General features: G+C 42.6%; 1 protein-coding gene across 1 annotated transcript; it reads right to left on the bottom strand.

Moving 5' to 3' along the window:
- Nucleotides 1-16,149: 16,149 nt before the first annotated feature.
- On the bottom strand, nucleotides 16,150-17,100 carry LOC308418060 (olfactory receptor 52P1-like; the record flags this gene model as incomplete). Its single annotated transcript, XM_080913392.1, has 1 exon — nucleotides 16,150-17,100. One exon carries the CDS (start codon nucleotides 17,098-17,100, stop codon nucleotides 16,150-16,152), a length of 951 nt encoding a protein of 316 aa, XP_080769518.1.
- Between the last annotated feature and the right edge of the window lie 518 nt (nucleotides 17,101-17,618).

Below are 17,618 nucleotides of genomic sequence, written 5' to 3'. Positions count from 1 at the left end.
TTCAAAGAATCTAATACCAATATTCCTCAAACTAATGCATAAAATAGAAACAGAAAGAACAATACCTAATTCATTCTATGAGTCCACAATTACTTTGATATCTAAGCCAAACAAGAACTCAAAACAACAAAGAAATGAGAACTTCAGAGAAATTTTACATATGAATATTAATGCAAAATTACTCAATAAAATTCTCACAAACCGAATCCAAGAACACAACACATCAAAACCATCATTTACCACAACCAAGTAGGCTTCATTTTAGGGATACAATGCTAGTTCAATATAAAAAATTTAGTGCTATCAAACCTCTAAAAAAATAAGTACTGACAAAAATCATATAATGTTATGCCAAAAATGCCTTTAAAATCTGTATATGTATCCCTCTTTAAAAAAAAAAAATAAAGTTGTAAGAAAAAAAAAGAAAAAGAAAATTAAGTCCAGTAATGTAATCCAATATAAACAAACTCAGAGGAAAAAAAATCACAAGATTATCTTATGATGCAGATAAAGCATTTGACAACACCCCTTCATGTTAAATGTATTGGAAAGATCAGGAAGTCAAGGACCATCCTAAACATAATAAAAGCAATATACAGCAAACCAACAGCCAAATATCAAACTAATTGGAGAGATACTTGAAACAATTCCACTAAAATCAGGGACAAGACAAGAATGAGCACTCTCCTCTTATCTATTCAATACATTACTCAAAGTTCTAGCTAGAACAATAAGACAATGAATGATGATCAAGGGAATATGAATTGGCAAAGAATTCAAGGTGTCACTATTGGTATATGATATGATAGTATGCATAAGCAACCCCAAAAATTCTACCAGAGATCTTCTACAATTAATAAACAACATTAGCAAAGTGGTTTGATATAAAATTAACTCAAATAAATTTGTAGCCTTCCTTATATAAATGATAAATGGGCTGATAAAGAAATTAGGGAAACAATTCCCTTCATTATGGTCACAAAGTCCAGTGGTTCTTGTCATAGCCACTGAGACAGAAAGGTCTAGTTCAATGAGCAGAGTGATGAAGATTTCTCTTCTTTGGCTTCCTTCCATCTGCAGGATGAGTTCTTCAGGTTTTTATATATAAACCTGAGGAACAATTATCATGGGAATATAGAAGCTTTGGTAATAGGGTAGGGGGAGTTAATACAAGTAAGAGTAGTGCCTTTGCACCAGATGAGGTCAGGAGGATTAATACATACTTGTAGGAAGCCGCTGGCGCCAGCTTCCCGCATATTGTTCAGCCTACAAAAACCTTTCCCCTCGTGTTGCTTGGCAACCACATAAGTCACAGCCCAATCTCGGGGCACGTGATTGAGCTACAGGAGGATGCACCAATCAGGTAGCAACACAAGTCTCTTAGGCATTTATAAGCAGTGCATTTCTCTCTCACGTGGGAGATAGTGGAAAGATTGCGGGAGACCCCACGTGGAGGGATGGCAGAGAGGTACCACGTGGAGAGAGACCCGATAGGAGAGATTGCGGGAGATCCCACGTGGAGAGAAACTGGGCAAAGAGACCGCACGTGGGAGACTGCACGTGAGAGGTCGCCTATATGATAGACCCCGGTAGGGAGTCCCCGGCTCAGAGAGAAGTTTCCTGCTCAAGAAGTCCCCTGCTCAGAGTGCTGTACAATAAAGGTTGTCCACAGGAGAATCTGTTTGTTTGTTGCACGCCTGTTCCTACCGGCGGGAAGCGTGGGCGCGTGACACATACTGATTTGATGATGGTAATGTCATGGACACATATAAGATGGGGTTTCAAAGAGAGCCCTACAAGGCAAAGAGGCAGATAGGAAAAAGAGAGAAATGTCCTGTGCTTTCCTTGTGGGTAAGGGTCCATGGAGGTCATGAAGGGAAATGTTAATGGGAACAGCTGCTAATAGTGGTTGGGAGAGAAAAGCACAGAAAAAGCATCGGGAGGAGTTGGGCTGGGTGGTCAAGGGAGGGAGGTCAGCTGTATGTTGGATATACTGAAGCCAGGTAGGCTAGAGTTCCTTCTGAGACTGATTTTTTTGTTGGAGAATATTAGCATGGGTAAAGACTGATTTGTAGGTAGGAACAAGCTCACGGGAGACATGCAAGTCAGCTCTGGGAATATTTGGCATAGCCATTATTGTGAACTTTACCCATGACTCCTGTTCTCCAACGTTCATTCTACAGATCACTGATGGAAAGTTAAAATTGAATTTAATGTCGGCAAACATGGTGCCATCATGACTGATGGATTTCATTCCTCAGCTCCAATATCTGCAACCTCCACATGAGGAGACATTCTGGAGACATTCACCTGTTTCAGTAAGGAAAGCAGAGGAAAGGGTTGGTAATAGTAGAGATAAAATCCAGGTATACGGAGATCTCAGTCCTGGTCTGGCATCCTTCAAGTGGGAAAACCTGGGTTCCTATAACTTTGTTGTGTCCATTGTAGGTTTTTCTAGCATAGAATCTCCGGTGGTAGGTATAGGGAAGACTGAGGAGAGTCTGGGCAGTAGCAGAGTTAGTATGAAAAATGACAAAAACAGCCATAAGCGTAGAGGAGAAGGAAACTTGTGGAGGGTACATGGCCTGGGTAGCAGTCACCAGGTCCATGGATGGATGCCCTTCCAGGAAATCGTGCTGTTTCTTTGGATGTAGTGTTTCCTTTGCCTTCTCATCTTCCTCTCTCTTTGATCTTCGGGCCATCGTCTTGGTTGGTGGGGCAGTGTCAGACATTTCTGGCAGGAACCCAGATAGGCTAAAGCCTGTCTTGTGGAAAAACACAATCAAAACCCCCTCGGGTTGTAAGGAGGGGTGGGTTGATCTCTTCCGAATTCCATCCTAAGGACCTCACTATCTTACTAGGATGGGGGCAGGTGTTAATTTTGGTGTATACCAATGAAGAAAATAGGAGGGTGTTTAGAGTTTTTTTAATACATGTTAAATAAGTTTAGGGTAGTCAGAGGCATCATTAATTGTACATTATAGGGGTAGGTGGTTGTCTTTTGTTTTAGAAGTTTGGCTTTTGGAGTTTGATGTGTTCTTTCTATTATTCCTTGGCACTAAGGGTTATGGGGAATTCCTATATGATGGGCAAGTTTCCAAATGTGTTCAGGTTTTGAATTGAGAGCTAGTGAAGGCAGGGTCATTATCAATTTTTATCTGTTGAGGAATGCCCATGACAGCAAAGGTAGAGAACAAATAGTAAATTAACCTTTTTGAGTTTTTACATGTTTGGGATATGGTCCATATAAAGAATGAGTTAAGAAAACATATTTCTGCCTACCAGATTGGAGAATATGGGTGATACCAATTTGCCATAAGGCACTGAATTTGAGGCCTCAGTGATTGGTGCCCATCATTTGTAAAGCTGGGATAGTAATGAGGGATGCATAAGAGGAACATGTTTTTATTTTTCTTACAAGCTGAGCAAGAGGGACGTGAGGGAAGCAAGCATGAAGCCCTTTTATATTGATGTGTGTGTGTGAATGAAACTGGTCTGTCTTCTGGTATTCAGTGGTGGCACGAATATCCCCGATGAGGCTGTTTGATCAGCTAGTGCATTTGTCTCAGATATAGGACCTGTCAGAGCACTGTGAGATTGGACATGCTGAATGCAGATGGGGAAGGCTCCTTACCGTAGAAGGGTGGAAACCTGTATAAGTAGAAGGGAAAGAAAGTTGGTGTCTAGTTTGACTAAGGATCTTGCTAACCAAAGCAGCAAATTGATATCATATATACTGTGTGAAAAGGGGTTAAGGAGGCCCTTGAATTCTTTCAGAGCTAGATAGATGGCATATAATGTTTTATATTGGAGGAAGTGTTGCATTAAATAATAAAAAATAAAATCGGTTTATCTCTTAGTTTAGAATCATGTGCACCTCTGGTCTGAGCTGTCACTACGGCCCAACTTGTCTGCGCAACTCCCTTCCCTGGCAGTTTTCTACCACCTATTCTCTGCCTCTGTCCGGGGGTGTTTCTCTACCCCAAAATCCCACAAACAAAACTCTACAGCCCAATAGCTTTTCATATGGGTTTATATACTCAATTCTCAATCCACAAACCCTCTACACAACAAGATTGCATCAAATATACAAAGATACAAACTGCCCTTCTATATGAGATATTAGAACTGTAAAATCCTTAATGTTCATAGCTTTATTACACCAATAAAACCCACCTGTGTCTAGCTGGTCCTTGGGAAGCTCCATGTATCCATGACCATCCCCATCCATCCTCTCACCTTCTCCACCTCCCCTACCTTTAACCTTTTCTTCTCTGACTTCTTAGACCTTCCTTCTCTCCACCTCCCTCACCTGCCTGCCCAGTCACTAGCTTTCTTTTATTTTTCTAATTGAAATGGGAAGGTTCAGTTGGAGTCTAGGCAGCCCTTCTAGGGGAAGTGGAATTAACATTAAAATACAAAAAGCTTTGGGACAATCTAAAAGGGAGTGATGCCCCCCTTTTCAAAGAATAGGGGGTTCATTCTCAGGGAAGTAGTATATTGCTGCTGCAGCTCCAATCTTTCTCCATCAATAAATATTGAAGGGGCTCCCACTGTAAGCCCTTCTGAGAATAGTTTGGGGGCAGCCATGGAGACATCAGGAGGGCAGAAGCCCATTTTTCACTTGGATACTGGTTGCCAATTTGTCCTGGAAATCCTACTAAGCTGATAGCTCAGCAGAGGTGATTTTTGACTGGCAACTGAATGTCAGAGAGAAAGAAGGGGTGAAAAGAATGTCAGGTTCTTTTCCTAGGATTTGCAAGGCTTTATTCCTGCCATTTTTAATCATGCTTTTGAGTACATCCACCTCATTTAAAATCGGGGAGTACCAACCATCAGGGTGTGGAGTCATTCCAGCACCCCTTGAGGTTGATAAAGAGCTCCTACAGTTTAGGGGAGACATTATAGATATGGAGCTGTATAGGCATTGTTGGGTCATACCTAGAAAAAGCCATATATTTTAGGGCTGCATTGACAGAATTTAGAGCTTGGACTGCTTCCGGGGACAGTGTTCTTGGGGCAGAGGGCCTTTTGTGTCCTTTTAAGAGGTCAAAAGTGGTTAAAGCCTAATTGTGGGAAAGGGGAGCAAGGGTCAAAGCCAGGTAAGGTTACCCAAAAAGCTCTGGAGTGAGGCAATCGTTAGATTTTGAGAGAAGGAAAGGGTGAGATTGAGGAGGGATTGTCAAGGTAAGGGAAATCTCTTTGTAAAAACACAATGGGCAAAATAAGTTAGATTTTGTGAGGGGCTATTTTAAATCTTAGGGTTGATAGGGAAGTTAGAAATTAGGTAAGGGGTGAGAGATCTAAAATAGGGTAGCTGTTAGGACTTTGATCTTTGAGTTCATCTGACTGAGGGGAAAACAAAGAGAGAAGGGCAGTACATAGTTTTAAGACATTTATTGTCATGGCGGAAAGTAGATGTATAAAACTTTACCCTCCTTCTCAGGGCTAGCCCAAGTTTAAATATCTTTTTCAGGAAGGAATGTCTGAGAAGGAAAACTCATTAGCTAAGCCCTTTAGGTCTCCATGTACCTCATTAGCATGAAGATCTGCCTTGAGTCTACATGATCACAGGTCAGGTCCTTTACATGTGGAGGGACTTACATGACTGATAGCCACAAATCTATGGGAGAGGTTGCAGCTAGTGACAGGGACTTGGTGCCTGAGAGCAGCCAATGCTCCTAATGTACCTTCATGGTCTCCAGGGCTTCTAGCTTTAGCTCAAACAGGGACCATGCTACCTTTCACAGTTTCACAGAGGGCTCGAGAAAAGTTCAAAAGAACTCAATAAAGTATACACCAACAAACTAACCCAATTAAAAATGGGTACAGTGCTAAGCAGAGGATTTTCTACATAGGAATCCTTAGTGGCTAAGAAGTACTTAAATAAATGTTCAGTTTCCTTATTCATCAGGGAAATGCAAATAAAATGACTCTGAGTTTCCATCTTAACATTTGTCAGAATGGATAAGGTCAAAAATTCAAGTTACAGCATATGCTGGCAAAATTCTGGAGCAAAAGGAACACTCCTTATTGGTGGTTGGAGTGAAAACTTGTACAACCACATTGGAAATCATGCTGGTGCTTTCTCAAAAAATTGGAAATAGTTCTATTTCAAGACTCAACCGTACCCCTCCTGAGCATATACCCAAATGATGTTCTACCACACCACAAGGACACTTGCTCAATCATCTCCATAGCAGCTTTATTTATAATAGACAGAAACTGAAAACAACTCCAATATCCCTCAACTGAAAAAAAAATGGATAAATAAAACAGGGTACATTTACAGAATCAAATACTAGACTATTATTAAAAACAAGGGCATCGAGTAATTTGCAGGCAAATCAATGGAAATGAAACAATATCATCCTGAGTACAGTAACCTAGAGCCAGAAAGACACAGAGGGTATGCATTTACTTTAAGTAGATATTATTCATAAAGTTTAGATAACCATAACACAATGAACAGATCCAAAGAAGTTATGTAATAAAGACAACCCAAGGGAAGATGTTTGAATTGAACTCAGAAGTGGGCACTAAATAGACATTGGAAGTAGATGGAAAGAGGGAACTAGATGGGAAAAGGGGTGGTGAGGCACTAAATAGACATAGGAAGTAGATGAAAAGAGGAAACTACCTGGGAGAGGGGGTGGTGAGGTGAAAAGGGGTTGAGATCAGGGTGGTGGATGAGAAGACTGAGAACAGGGAGAAAGAAGGTAAATGTGGGAGAACATCTCTAGAACAAGCTGAAGACCTGGGATAAGGGAGGCTCCTGGGAGGATATAGAGGTGACCCTAGTTGCAACTCCTGGCAGCAGGTTAAATGGAGCCTGAAGTGGCCTCCTCCTATAGAGCAAGGCTGGACTTCCAGTAGAAGGAGAGAGACACCAACCTACCCAGAAAACCTTCAACCCAAAATTTGCTGTGCCTACATGATGTGCATGGATAACAAATGGGCAGACTTTGAGGGAATGGCCAATCAATCACTGGCCAAACTTGAGAGCCACCCCACAGGAGAGTGTCCACCTGCCCCTGACATGACTAATAATACTTTGTTTTGCCTATAGACAGAAGCCTAACATAATTGTCCTGAGAGGCTTTCATCTAGGAGCTAATGATAACAGATGCAGAGACCACAGCCAATCATTAGGTGGAGTTCAGGGAGTCTTGTGGAAGAGTATATGAACAAATTGAAAAGGAGGAAGGGTAAAGGACACTACAAGAACACCTTCAGAGCCAACAAACTTGAACCCTTGGGGGCTCACAAAGACTAAATCACTAACTAAAGAGCATGCATGGTCTGGACTTAGGCACCCTACACAGAGATGTAGCAGATATCCAGCTTGGTCTTCATGCCAGTACCCTAACAATTAGAGAGGGAGCCATCTCTGACTAGACTCAGTTGCCTGTCTTTGGATCTCTTTTCTGTACCTGGCTGCCTTGTCTGTCCTCAGTAAGAGAAAATGTGCTTAGCCCTTAGGAGACTATGTCTTTATGTTCTAGGGGAGGTTGGTACTCTAAGAAAAATGGAAGAAAGAAATAGGAAAGAAGGTAGGGGGTGGGACTTGGAAGGTAAAAGGGAGGAGGGTGTTATCAGAATTTAAAGTGAATAAATAATGAAAAAAGTAAAAAATAGGATAAAATAATATGGTAGAAATTAAGGAATTGTATATTAAGAAAATGATGCCAAGAATTAATAAAACTAATAGTGTGTTAATGAAAGACCTCCGAAGGGAGACCCTCACTCAAATCTCAGGAGAGGTGCGCACCCAGCGAGGCACCGAGACCAGACTTGCTGCAATCGCATGAGGAAGTTTATTGAAAGTGAAAGAGTGAGATCTCAGGCCAGCATGCTGGGGTCGAGACCCATACACCACGCAGGAGTAGAGGAGTTCGACCCCGGCCTGAACTTGTAACAGGCTTATAAAGGCAAAAATTACAAAGAAGGGGGAGGACAGGCAGAATGAGGAAATTCAAAGGGGAAGAATCATACATTTTTTTATCAGTACACCCCCAGGCACACCTAGGGCGTTGGGACATTCCACAGAGGTCATCCGGACCTTCTGTGGTATTTTGGGAACTCAAATCTCAAGAAAGTGGGATTTCCTGGGTGGGATTTCCTGGGAGCGGCAGAGGAAATCCCTAGGGCAAGGAATCAGTGTCCTTTGATAACCTTTTACTCTTCATTCCCCCGTTTTTCTTTTTGTAAAAAGCTCTAATCTTAGAGCGATCCCTCAGCTTCTTGTAATATCTGGTATTGTTGTCTTAGGACCATTACCTGTACTGCACTCACCCTTTCTTTTATAAAAGTCACCAGTCTATTGAGGATGCATGGCCCAAAGGTTAGGATTAGCATTAAAATAAGTAAAGGCCCGACTAAAGCAGAGACTAGGGTAGAGAACCAGGGTGACCCGTTAAACCAATTTTCATACCATCCTTGATATGTTTCTCTTTCTTTTTTTCTGTTTTCTAGTCTTTCTCTAAGCTTTGCCATAGAATCTCTTATGACACCAGAATGATCTACGCAAAAGCAACATTCTTCTTATAGGGCAGCACAGAGCCCTCCTTCCTTTAGAAAAAGCAGATCTAATCCCCTCCTGTTCTGTAGCACTACCTCTGATAATGAAGTCAATGACTCTTCTAGTTTGGTTATGGACTGTTCTAATGCTCCCAGGTCCGCGTCCATAGCTGCTCTGAGTTCATTATAGTAGTAAGGTTGTTGGATGAGGGCAGCTGCCCCTGTTCCAATTCCTGCTGCCACTCCAAGTCCTAACAAGACAGCTAAGGTCAAAGTAGCGGCGGTTTAAAACAACAAATGCACTATCAAGCAGATTGAACAGGCGGTCCTCAGTTCTCATAGGGAGATAGGAGGGTGTGGTCAAAAGGGGATACGAGTCCTCCTTTGGTGACAGAGTGAGACAAGGAGGTCTCTCAGGCCTGGGTGCAGGGTTATCAAGCACCGAATTGGGGCCTACGGGCCATGTGGGCGGACTCTCTATCTTTATCTTAATAACAAAAATGAATCTAGGGTCCCCTCTGCCAGTATAGACTCTCCATCCCCAACGGTTTCCTCTTACCCACTGACGATCTTGTTTTCCCTGTGGGGTGAAGCTGATATTTAGAGGGTTACAATAACTGTCTTTGCACGGTCCCTGAGGGCTAGCGGAGCTTTCAGAGGCACACCCAGTCCTATAAGCCAGGTATTTGGATGGATCTCTTTCCCCTTTCTCTGGCTCCCCTGGCCTACGACCCTTTTTAACTATAATTAGATCCCAAGAGGAGGAAGGGTTCCAGTAGGCTTCTCCCGTGGTCTCACATCCCCATTTACTACAAAAATAGTCTGAGGCCCCTCCACACCGTCTCTTCATTTCCCTGGTGTGTCCCTGTCCGGGGCAGACATAGAAGTCTGCTGCCTGAAGGTTGGCTCGGAAAAACTGTCCTGAACACCCCAATGTGCTCCCTATGCCATGAGGGACACACTGTTCTTCTGGGGGTGGCTTCTCTAAATTGGTATAACTGGAAAGATCCCAGGCCATAGAGCCGGCTGCTAACTTACAGACATCGGGTGCAAGATCAGGCCACCAAGTCCAAGGGGTAGTGTACCACACGATGTTGCCCACTTCATTAAGTACTTCCCAGGTTAATTTTTGAGGGGCATGGGGGTTAATACCCAAGGTTGGGGCTACGACGAAGGTGCAGCTTAAGAGAATTGTCACCAGCTGCCACTGTACCCAAGCAGCAATCTCGTTGACCTTGACTGCCGAGGGGGTAGTCAACAGCACCAGGTAGTGTCCCTTCCACCGGGGCTCAAGCATGCCAGCACAATGTCGTCTGACCAGGACTGAGTCTCCGACCTGGAACCCGTGGGGCACCGCGGTGGTTCCTGGAGTGTAGGCTTCTTTGATTCGACTCCAGATCTGTGTTTTAATAACTTCTAAGGCCTTTAAGTGGGCAAATAGAGCAGAGGAGGAGGGGGAGTTAGTGCCAGGATCCAATATCCCGCATGACTCCATTAAGGGGGGCAGTCCCCCATGTAGGATTTCATAAGGGGTAAGGCCAAAAGGCCCCGCGAGTTTCAGACTCTAAGAAGCGCAAAGGGGAGGAGGGTCACCCAGTCTTTACCGCCGGTCTCAATAGCTAATTTAGTAAGGGTCTCTTTTAGAGTTCTATTCATTCTTTCTACCTGTCCTGAGCTCTGGGGTCTGTAAGCACAATGTAATTTCCAATTAGTCCCCAATAAACAAGCTAATATCTAACTTACCTGGGCAACACAGATGGCCCATTGTCTGATTCAATTACCTTAGGGGTGCCAAACCTAGGGAAGATCTCTTCTGGAATCTTCTTAGCTATGACCGCTGCTGCCATTTCTCTCTTTGTGGGGAGGCTTTTACCCACCCAGAAAATGTATCTATAAAGACTAATAGATACTTATATATCTATATCTTCTTGGCTCAGTTCTGTAAAATCCACTTCTCAGTAAACCTCAGGTCTATCTTCTCTCCTCCCAGCCTTCTACATACATTTGCTTTCTAACATGGCACACAGTTATCTAGTCAAATCTGGCACAAAAGAATTTGACCTCAAGACAGTCTTTACAAGTTTGTCTACCTCTAGATGAGTCCATTGATGCATTTTCTTCAAGTCCAGTGCTGTACACCAGGTCCTGGATAGGGCAATGAGCTCAACAGGTTATAGGGGTTAAGTACTGTGAGGTGGAGTTCTGCCACCAATTTGTTTACCTCCCAGAGATCTTGAACTGTCCAGCAGTCGTTGGTTCTATGTTTCCGCACCAGTAGGAGAGGCATACCTCAGGATGATGGACACATACGAAGTTGTTGGAGTAACCGAATGATGAGTGTCTTGATCCCGTCTCATGCCTCCTTTGATATGGGGTACTAACGCACCACTAGCCTGGACTTTCAGCTCCATATGGGCAGGGGCTGGTTCTTAGCCTCTCTCATTTCTGCAGTCTCCGCCCAGGCCTGTGGATATGCCTGCAGCCACCAGTCCGTATGATCTGAGGCAGGCTGTTTAGAGTTGGTACTTGTCCTCCAACTGAATGGTTAGAACCTGCACAGGCTCCCCTTCTGGACCTCTAACCTGTGGTCCATCAGAGTGGAAGTGAATCTGTGCCCCATCTTAGTCAGGAGGTCTCTCCCCAACGGGGTGCAGGGACAGTCTGGCATTACAATGAATAAGTGGGATACCCGGCCCACTCCGAGATCCACAGATCTTCGGGTAGTCCATAAATATTTAAAACTTTGGAGCCACATGTCCGGGGCTTCTGTTGCTGGTGTCCCCTTTTTTTCTTGTTGGGGCAATTTTTTGTCTCAGTGGCCTTCTTCTTTATAGTAAGCACATTGACCTTTGCCAAGAGGCTCCCTCCTAGTGCCAGACTTGATTCCTAACTCCCTGGCCCTTCACTACTGTGGCCAAAATCCTACAAATTCCTTTTTTGTCTACTACCCTCCGGTCCTCTCTTTCCTCTGCCTTCTGCTTCTCTCTTTCTCGCTTCTCTTCCTCAGTCTCCTCCTTATGAAACACTTTCTCTGATTTCTTCACCAAATCCTGCAAGGTATAGTTTTGGAACCCCTCTAGCCATTGTAACTTTTTCTTAATATCTGATGCTGACTGCTGTATAAAGGCCATAGCCACCTCTGCCTGCTGACCCTCAGAGGTTGGGTCAAGGTATAATTCCTGTCAAGAAACACAGACGGCGGCTCAACAGGTCCCTGAAGAACCTCTCTTACCTTAGCCAAATTCGTGGGTCGCCTTGCGGCTCCCTTGAGACCTGCCACTAGAGCCCGGCGGTAGACCTTGAGACGCTCCTTACCTTCTGCAGAGTTGTAATCCTAGTCAGGGCAGATCAAGGGAAAAGCTGCATCTATAAGATTAGGGAGATTGGTGGGGGTCCCATCTGGTCCTGGAACATTTTTTCTAGCTTCCAGGAGGATCCTCTCCCTCTCTTCCGTAGTAAAGAGGACCTGCAAAAGCTGCTGGCAGTTGTCCCAAGTGGGCTGATGAGAAAACATCAGGGACTCAAGGAGTCCCGTCAGGCCCGAGGGGTCCTCTGAAAAAGAGGGGTGGTTAGTTTTCCAGTTATACATATCGGCTGATGAAAACGGCCAATAATGTAGCAGGACTACTTCTCCCGGAGCTGGGGCGGGTCCATAAGCCTGTAATGGTAGGACAATAGCAGAGCCAAGCCTCGCGCCATTTCCCCCTGGGCTTCGAACCCGGGGGCTTCGGGTCCAGGCCGCTGGTTCTGTTTCAGAGGCCATCTGGGAGTCAGTGGGAGTCGGTGCCTGTGGGGGACTTGCATGAGAAGCCAGTTGAGGGTATGGGGGTGGAGGGTTGTCGAGGAGAAGAAAACCATCATCAATTTCAGGATAGATCTTCCTGGGGGCCGATGGCGCAGGTGCCAGCTTGTTCGAGGCCACGGCCACCGTTGCCGTTTCTGCCCCCGCTGTCCAGGGTCTCACCCAGGATGTCGGGTTTTGGACCAGGTCCTCCCACACGATGATGTATGGAACCTGATCAGGGTGTCCCCCTGAAGCCTGAAAAACAATTCACTTAAAAGCGGAGATAAGAGATAGATTAAAAGTTCCCTCCGAAGGCCATCCTATGCCAAAACTCGGCCATTCGGAGGAGCAGAAAGTTTGCCACGGTCCTTTCCTGACTTCAACAGAAAGATTATGGGCCCTTGTCTTAACGTCCGTCCAATGGTTCAAAGTCAGTGTTAGTGGGGTTGTCACAGTCTGGCCCATTTCTAGTTCTGACACACACACACAAAACACTCACAGATACTACAAAACAGAGAGACAAAGTCAGTCGCCGACCTCGAGTCGACCCGAAATCCCGAAAAGAGCCAGATGGCCCACAATTGGCCCTCTGACACAGATCGTCAAGGAGAAAAACTGATCTCCCGACTTTTCCCGTGGGGGTCCACCAGGCGTCCCTGGTCCTCCCCCTGTCCTCCTGGGACGTCTCCCAGGGCGAGCAAACGGTGGACCCTGGAAACGTCTATCCCCGTCCACTCCACTCCTCCCTTGGAAGAGCAGACTCGGTTAGAGCGTTTGCGAATACCGAACTGCGATCGCACCAGACCTCTGAACAAATCACAAACACAGAATCACAATCTGGACAATCCACAAACACAGAATCACAATCTGGACAATCCACAAACACAGAGTCACAACAGGACAACAAAGAAAGAAAGGAAAGAAAATCCTTACCTCCAAGTAGGTCTAGGGCCCCTGGGTGGTCGCGCAAATCCCGGACGAGCCCCAAAATGAAAGACCTCCGAAGGGAGACCCTCACTCAAATCTCAGGAGAGGCGCGCACCCAGCGAGGCACTGAGACCAGACTTGCTGCAATCGCATGAGGAAGTTTATTGAAAGTGAAAGAGTGAGATCTCAGGCCAGCATGCTGGGGTCGAGACCCATACACCACGCAGGAGTAGAGGAGTTCGACCCCGGCCTGAACTTGTAACAGGCTTATAAAGGCAAAAATTACAAAGAAGGGGGAGGACAGGCAGAATGAGGAAATTCAAAGGGGAAGAATCATACATTTTTTTATCAGTACACCCCCAGGCACACCTAGGGCGTTGGGACATTCCACAGAGGTCATCCGGACCTTCTGTGGTATTTTGGGAACTCAAATCTCAAGAAAGTGGGATTTCCTGGGTGGGATTTCCTGGGAGCGGCAGAGGAAATCCCTAGGGCAAGGAATCAGTGTCCTTTGACAACCTTTTACTCTTCATTAATTGTAAAGAAAAATTATAAATCACTCAGCTAAAGTAACCCCAAATATAATACAAGTTAATGAAATTCAAAAGGCAAGTACCAAAAGATACAAAATAAAATTTACACGATCATTAGCAAACATATAAGAATGTGTACTCAATAAAATTAGAAAATATAAAGGTCTAGATACATTTTCAAACATACGCAACCTATTGAAATCAAGCTGAACTGTTATAACTTATTAAAACACATGTATAATAATGACCCATAATTTTAAAGTAGTAAAATAATAAAGAAGTAATTTTAAAGAGTTTTAAAATAAAGAAAAGCCCAACGCACACTGAATCTAGAGCTGGGATCTACTAGACCCTTAAATTACTGAAACCAGACTAATACCAGTGTTCTTCAACCTAACCCATAAAAGAGAAAGAGAAGCTCATATCAATATCTATATCTATATCTATATCTATATCTATATCTATATCTATCTATCTATCTATCTATCTATATATATATATATATATATATATATACATATATGTGTGTGTACATATATATATAATTCTCAAAACAAGATGAAGATAAATTAAACATAATTTCATCTCTAAAAATGAAAAAAATATTTTAACACAACTCAAACTCTTCCATGACAAAAGCCTTGTTGAAACTATGAGTTGAAGAATCTTATGTACATAGGAAACATAGGAAACCATATGCATAGTAGAAGTTGTGAATCTTACACTTGATGGGAAAAAAAACTAAAATTATTTCCTCTAAAATCATACCTGTAGGAAAGATCATTACTCTCTCACTTTTATATAATATAGAATACAGTGCTTGAGTTCTTAGCCAGAGGAATAAATCAGGGTGATTATGTGTATATATACAATATGCATGTGCACTCAAAAATAAAACAAAATGTTTACTGTCTATTTTAAAACATAAATTTTCCCCAAAATTGTTTTACTGGATATTCTCTGCATTTGCATTTCAGATGTTATCCCTTTCTCACAATCTCTTCCGCCCTGCCCTTCCCATTGTCTCCATGAAGGTGCTCCCTCTGTGAATGACCCTCTCCCACCTCAACACTTTGGTGTTCCCCTACACTGGGCAAACAAGCCTTCACTGGACCAAAGGCCTCTCTTCCCAATGATGTCAGAAAATTCTATCCTTTGCTGCATATGCACATGGAGCAGGGGTCTTTCCTTGTGAACTCATTGGTTGGGGTATAACATAAATTTTTATACTTGAATTAAATTTCCTCCACAAACATGCTTATCCATTTTTAATAATAAATAAAAATCAATTTAATAAATGACTGTGCCTTCATGTGATTCTCTCTTTAGAATCAACACTCCATGGTTTATGCACAAGGCATGTCTTTGCTTTGCTAGATCATCATATTGATATCTACATATTGCCTCAATAACACTAGGTCTTTGAACAGTGCAATATACATTACATAATAAAATGAAATCAACATTTTACTTCTGTTTTTTTTTTTTTCTGTTTGACTCTATTCCCATGGATTTGTCTCTTTGACCTATGTTAATTTACACATGTCAGAACCATTGTTCTGTAACTTTTTCTAAGGCCAAAATTCTATTTCAGCTTCATTCATATGGACTGTAATTCTGTTTCCTCTAAGTTTAAGAGCATCAATTTCCCATGTAATTTTGTTTCTTTGGCAAATGTAGAAAAGTTGTTGATTTTTAGTTTGTATTTTTTTTTTTACATTTTCATAAAACAATTCATGATATTTTACAGATTTTTAACAACTTTATTTTACAAAACAAAAATAAATGTACAGATTTTAAGCATTTTTGCATAAAATTATACAATGCATTTTTGTCAGTACTTGTTTTTTTTTTAAAGGTTTGACAGTGTGATAAAGATCCCACCAGTAACAGTGAGCATAAAGTACATGTAAAACAGATTTTAATATACTAAAATAAAAATTATCATTACCACATTTAATTTACTAAAATATGCTGATAATATACATTCATCAATATTTAGAGACATAGCAAAATAGACAAGAAGATATCTAGCAATGGACAAATGTAGCTAGGCATAGTATCACACACCTTGGGTCCAGAACTTAAGAAGCAGAGGCAAATGGATCTCTGCAAATTGATGGACACTCATGTCTACATAGCAAGACCCTGTCTCAAAAAAAAACCAGAAGTGTGAAATTTGAAGATTCTCCATGAAATATTGAATAGTTTTATTGATGGTTTTAAGACAATTGAATATTGGAGGTAAACACAGAACTAAGATATATATGGAATATATCTTCTATTAAATAGCACTTTGAGGGGAACGTGACAAATATGCCTGACACGCCACGAGTGTGAAAACCACATTCTTCCAACAACAGTTGTATCAGAATTTTTTAGTATTCAAAATTTTTGTTTTGGGGAGAAAAAAAAGAAAAGACTCACCACTCGGTCACGAATCTGTTTAGTCTTAACACCATATACCAAGGGATTGACTGTGGGGGACACTAGCAAGTAAAGGACTGCAAAGATTATATGGAGACTTGGAGGTACATTCTTGCCAAAACGATGGGTTAGGAAACTGAACAATGCAGGTGTGTAGAAGGCAAGAATGGTGCACATATGGGCAACACAGGTGCCCAGTGCTTTAGAACGGGCATTCTGGGAAGAGAGCTGAAATACTGCCTGGAGGATTTTTATGTAGGATGTGGTTATAAGCCCAAGGTCAAATACTGCCACTGAAAGGGCCACCAAGATTCCATATATTCTGTTCACCTGAGTGTTACCAATAGCCATCTTCACCACAGCCATGTGCTCACAATACGCATGATGGATGACATGTTTGGTGTAGTACAACAGCCTTTTAATGAGAAGCGGACATGGCATAATCATAAGAACAGCTCGGCTTAGGCCCACTAGACCTATTTTAACCACCATGCGTGTTGTCAGGATTGATGCATAACGCAATGGGATGCAAATGGCCACAAAGCGATCGAATGCCATGGCCACTAAGATGGCTGACTCCATGATGCACAGTGTATGTATAAAATACATCTGAGTTAGACAGGCATCAAAGCTGATCCAATGTGCATCAAACCAGAAGATGCCGAGCATCTTCAGAGCTGCAGAGCAGGTAAGACACATGTCATTCATTGCCAGGATACAAAGGAAGAAATACATAGGCTGGTGGAGACTTGGCTCCAGCTTGATAGTAGCAATGATTATGGTGTTCCCCAGCAGAGTCAGGACAAACAGAAGACAGACAGGAATGCCAATCCAACAGTGAAAGTGTTCCAACCCAGGAATACCAACCAGGAAGAAAGATGCAATACGATGTGTAGCATTGCCTGCCATGTTAAAACTAGGGATGTTTAAAAATAAAAATAAAAATAGGGATGTTTCAAATGCAAGGTTAAAAATATGGTACCCAGAAAAAAAATGCCTAACAGGCAGAAAATATGTGTGCCAGATTAATTTTAAATGTCTTTCCTGGGTACTCTATAGTCACTTTATAAAACTGACCGTGGAGCTCAGACTGTTCTCCAAACCTTTGTAAACCCTCAGGAAAAGAATTTCAGCCTATAGGGGCACAGGAACTGCATGTGGAGGAATGGAATGAGCATATACAAAGGAAAATGTTATACTGTGTAGTTAAATCTCATTACGAATATCGCATTTGCTATTACATGGGCAGATGATAGAATAGTCATAAGCATAAACAGAGAATGCACACACTAAGAGTCGGCAGACACTTCAAGAATTCACTTAATGCAGGACATTTTTATCCTTAGGAAACCTAGCTCAAAAGTTCTAATAAGAATAAAGAAAATCCAATTATAGAAATAGGTGCTTTATAATCCATCAAAGGTAAA

The sequence above is a fragment of the Micromys minutus genome (assembly GCF_963924665.1).
Source record: "Micromys minutus genome assembly, chromosome: 2".
In the NCBI taxonomy this organism is placed as follows: domain Eukaryota; kingdom Metazoa; phylum Chordata; class Mammalia; order Rodentia; family Muridae; genus Micromys; species Micromys minutus.
This window is presented reverse-complemented; position numbering and strand designations above follow the sequence as displayed.